The sequence below is a fragment of the Orycteropus afer genome, unplaced genomic scaffold, assembly GCF_000298275.1.
Source record: "Orycteropus afer afer isolate SDZICR_OR568_19922 unplaced genomic scaffold, OryAfe1.0 scaffold00258, whole genome shotgun sequence".
Taxonomy (NCBI): domain Eukaryota; kingdom Metazoa; phylum Chordata; class Mammalia; order Tubulidentata; family Orycteropodidae; genus Orycteropus; species Orycteropus afer.
In genome coordinates this window covers 314,714-319,303 of record NW_006921845.1, presented here as the reverse complement: position 1 = coordinate 319,303, position 4,590 = coordinate 314,714, and the positions used below count along the sequence as shown (strand labels likewise).

Below are 4,590 nucleotides of genomic sequence, written 5' to 3'. Positions count from 1 at the left end.
AAATTTAAAAAAGTAATGAAGGGTGACTTGATTGGCATAGAGAAGAAAAACTGGAGGATACTTCTTGGACTGCTACAGATTCTCACTATGTCCAACCAGGCAAAATTTGATGCTGATGACAGGAACAAGAAATCTGTCTCCAGCTGCTTGTTATGTCTCTTGGATTCCTTATTCAAGAATAAGGCACTGAGAAAAATATTAACTACAGAGCTCTTTGTGGAGTAACAGGATTTACCAAGGCACACAAACAAAATCTTACTAGGTGAACACAGTATCATGCTTTCAGAGACAGTATCTCCATTTTTCACTAATTTATTTAAAGAGGAGAAAAGAGGAGGATGCCCTGAAGGGACAGTATGCTTCTAAAATCATTGCTAAACCGATTATTTATTCCAGAACAGTAAATACTACATTGTGGAATACCCTTTTCAGGGACTTTTTTACTTCTTTGTACCTTAAAGAATAGATTAATGAGTTCAGCATGGGTGAGACAAGATTATTTAATATTTGCACCACAGCCCCAAGCAAGGGTTTGGGTGTGGGCTGCAGATAGATGATGATTACAGGTCCATAGGCACAGAGTATTGCAGTAAGGTGGGCACTGCAGGTGGCGAATGCTTTCTTTCTACCTTCTGCTGAACAGATCCTTAAAATGGCCATTCCAATGCGGGTGTAGGAGACACAAATACTGAGCAAAAGCATTAAAGCCAGAAGGCCAACATTAGTGAAACCCACCCTCTGGGTCAGGGAGCTGTCAGCACAAGCCAACGGTAAGATAGCAGGAATGTCACAGAAGAAGTAGTCCACCTGATTGGGGCCACAGTAGATTAACTGAAAGGTAAAGGAAGTCAATATGGTGGCATCAAAACAACCCACCAACCAGGCCCCCATGACCAAACCCACACAGACCCTGGGTTTCATGATAAGCATATACCTCAAAGGATGACAGATGGCCACAAAGCGATCATAGGCCATTACAGAGTAGAGGCAGCCTTCGGCACAACCCAGGAAATGATAGAAGAAGAGTTGTGCAGCACACCCTTTATAAGAGATGGCTTGGCTCTGACCAGAGAGACAGAAAAGCATCTTGGGACAAGTTACAGAAGGGAAAAATATGTAAAAAATGGATAGGAATCCCAAGAAGAAATACATGGGAGTGTGAAGGATAGAGGAAGAAACGATGGCTATGAGGATGAGTAAATCGCCAATCAAGGTGAAGAAGTAGATAAATGAGAAGATAACAAAGAGCATAGTCTCCAGTCCCTTGGCTCAGGTATTCCCAACAGAATGAACTCACTCAGCTCTGTGTGATTCCTCATATCCTTGAGAGAGTGCTCTGAACAGAGAGGAAATGTAAAAACATGAATGTGGACTGTGATGGACACAACGCCAATACATTCATTCTTACCAATGCTTCCTTAAACATAAAGATGATGCTGAAATTAAGAATTACACATTCTGCCAAAGACACTTAAGGGCTAGTAAAGCAAATCTTCATACTTTCAGGTATAGTATTCCTTTAGGAATTCCACTGGATACAAAGCAAAATGAAACATTAACACAGAAGAATACTAGATGGTCTAAGAGAACAAATATCTTAATAGTATACAATTGCATATGATTTAATTAATGACAAAAATGAATATCCTAAAATAGACTAACCTGAAAGAGACAGATCCACCTGCTTCCTTTTCAGAACATTCCTACAGTTACACAAGGATGGGGTCAAATGTTTTAAATAGTCATTGAAGGGCAATGTGGGCACCACACCACTGATGAAATAAAACAGATTATGGTATAAAACAATGAGCATGAGGACTTAAGTAGTTTTATTAATATAATTTAAAGGGATATATTCCTAGAGTGAACATTTTCTATATGATGACATTCGTTTGACTGAAAAGAAACTGACAGTGACAAATTTGGTTATTATTATAGAATTTTAAATCACTTAGAGGTCTGCAGCTAAGTAGTATTACGCAAATTTCTGGTTTTAACTAAATCACCTCATAAATAAAAATTCAGAGATAAGATATTTAATTCTTGCTAACAATTCAAGTTTTCTAATCCTTAGTTTAATAAAATGAAAATATGTATATCCTGTGTGTGTGTGTGTATGTTTCTACTCTTGTTATATATTTAAATAAAAAAAAAAAATAGGTCACTTAATATTCTCTGCCTGTGAATCTACCACAGGGCTGTGCTGTGGTCAGCTCTATAATTTAGTGTTTGAGTTTAAGGGCTGCTGTGAATCTTCCATCCAGAAGAGATGATATTTTCACTTTCAGTTTTTATTTATTTATTGAGATTCCAAGCATATGAAAATTATCTAATTCTCACTACCTTGCTTTGTAATTGTAATTCTTGGTAAATTTATCTGATCTTCTGTTATAATTCGTAGTGTCACTAACTGACAATTTAATCTACCAAAAAAAATGGATATGGTAAGGTAGGTTTATACTACCCAGATAGACACCAGAAAATTCTGGTGGAATTGAATTCAGGTTACAGAAGACAGTAAAGTCCCTGAGAGCAAAGACTACATAATTTGTTGTTGAAACTGCAGCATTTACCCCAGTACCTGCAAATGGCTGGCATTTAAATATTTGTTGAATAAATGAATGAATGAGAAGCTGAAAATTTGTTTATAGATACACTTAAATATTGTTCACCACAATATATCTGGGATTTTGGAAATTGTAACAACCATAGATAGATAGGTTTAATTGAATAGATTTTTTTTTGACGTTTTCAAACATTTCATTTTTACTTGGATCCACAATAAATGCCCATATAGCCAGCAGTCAAGAAATAAAATGATATATTGCATTTGGCAAGTCTGCTGCAAAGACATTTTTTTTTTCTTTTTTCAGAATAGAATTTTTTAATGCTTAGAAATAATTCTTTTTGTCCTTAGCCTCTTTTAAACTGTTTGATTAACTCCAGAAAGTAAGGGTTTTTCTAAGCCTGTTTTTGGCTGGAGATTCCATACCTAATATAAAGAACTTAGATATTCATTGAAATGTAGAGTAGTTAATTCCTGCTGAAAGAAAGATAAACTGAGCCTCAAATATCTTCCCAATTATTCTTAACAGCTAATCACCTTTTGCTGGGGGTAAAAAGTAAATGGGAGATGTGCTGGGGGTGAGGGAAAGAGAATGGACTTCCCTGAGAAGAAGAAAAATGAGAAAGTCATGATTAGTGGAAAGTTCTGTGGCAAAAAGAAAAAGATGAGAAAAGGAATTAGTGGGAAAACACCTGAAAAAAGGCAATAATTGTTTACATAACCATAGGTAGTAGATTTAAATATTGCATCTTAGTTCATGTGATAATTAAACTTAAAAGAGGGTTATCAGACTCTCTTATTGTAATTCATTTCCTTTGCTATTATTGTTTTTGCAACATTAAGTCTATAACACGCCCCCCCCCCCCCAAAAAAAAAGCACTGCTATTGAGTGGATTCTGACTCATAGCAAACCTATAGGACAGAGTAGAACTGTCGCATATGGTTTCCAAGGCTGTAAATCTTCATGGAAGGAGACTGCCTCATCTTCCTCCCATGGAGTGGCTGGTGGGTTTGGGTTAAAATTAGAAGCCAAATGCTTTATCCATTGTACCAAAAGAACTCCTTATGTCTTTAAAGATTCTGTTTATTGCAGTGGGTCATTTAAGTTGTCAAGTCCTTTAAGGCTTCTTTTTAGAACAAAGCCAGTAGTTTTTACTTTTATTTATTTATTTTTTTCCTTCATTTTGCCTTTTTCTGCTTTAGTGGGACCATCTAGACCTGAAATCTCTAGAATCAGATTGTGTAACTGCTGATTACTGGTGTAAGAGTGCCTGGCCACTGGGTGGCTCCCATGCACTGTATAAGCAGTGCTTTACGGAGGCAGCCTGTGCATTTCTGAACAGTTTCTGTTAGGTTCAGTGATCAGAGAGGACTAATAAAATGGCTGCTAAGTAGACATTATAACATATTTCCAGGAAAAAAAAAAAAAACTTAATAATACAGCAGAGGAAAAAATAGAATGCAACATGTGGCTATTAAATTATAAAAATGTAAATAAATAGAAAATGTAAATGTAATCAATGTAAAATATTAAAGTTTTAAACAATGAAAATGTAAATATACAGAGTAAGATGTTGAAAATTGAGCTCAAGTGACGGAAAGATATAGATGCAATGCAAATCCGGAAAAGGCAGAGAAGTCTACTGCTATCTGTCTGGAGGAGAAAGCAAGATGATGGGTGAAGGTAATAAGAAAAGGCAAGATTTTTGAGCCAGAGAAACTTGATTTTAAATCCAGGCTGTTTTGCTTAGCAGTTTTACAACTTCGGCTAAGTCAGTTTACCTTGCTGTGCTTCAGTTAACTTATATGTAAAATAGAGATGGTATTACCCTCTAAACTTGTTTGATGCATTAACTGGGAAAAGGAAGTATGTACAATCTAATATGGCACCCTAACCAGAAGGCTGGTGGTTAAAACCCCCCAGGCACTTCTCGGAAGGAAGACTGGGCAATCTAGTTCTGTAGTGATACTGCCTTGGAAACCCAAGGAGGAGTCACTATGAGTCAGATCTGACTTGATGGCAG

At 36.4% G+C, this 4,590-nt stretch overlaps 1 protein-coding gene across 1 annotated transcript; it reads right to left on the bottom strand.

Annotated features, from left to right (window-relative positions):
* Positions 1 to 387: 387 nt before the first annotated feature.
* Positions 388 to 1,319, bottom strand: LOC103204752 (olfactory receptor 148-like). Its single transcript, XM_007949954.1, is given in 2 exon segments — positions 388 to 1,268; positions 1,271 to 1,319. Coding segments are annotated over 2 exon segments (930 nt in total).
* Positions 1,320 to 4,590: the final 3,271 nt, after the last annotated feature.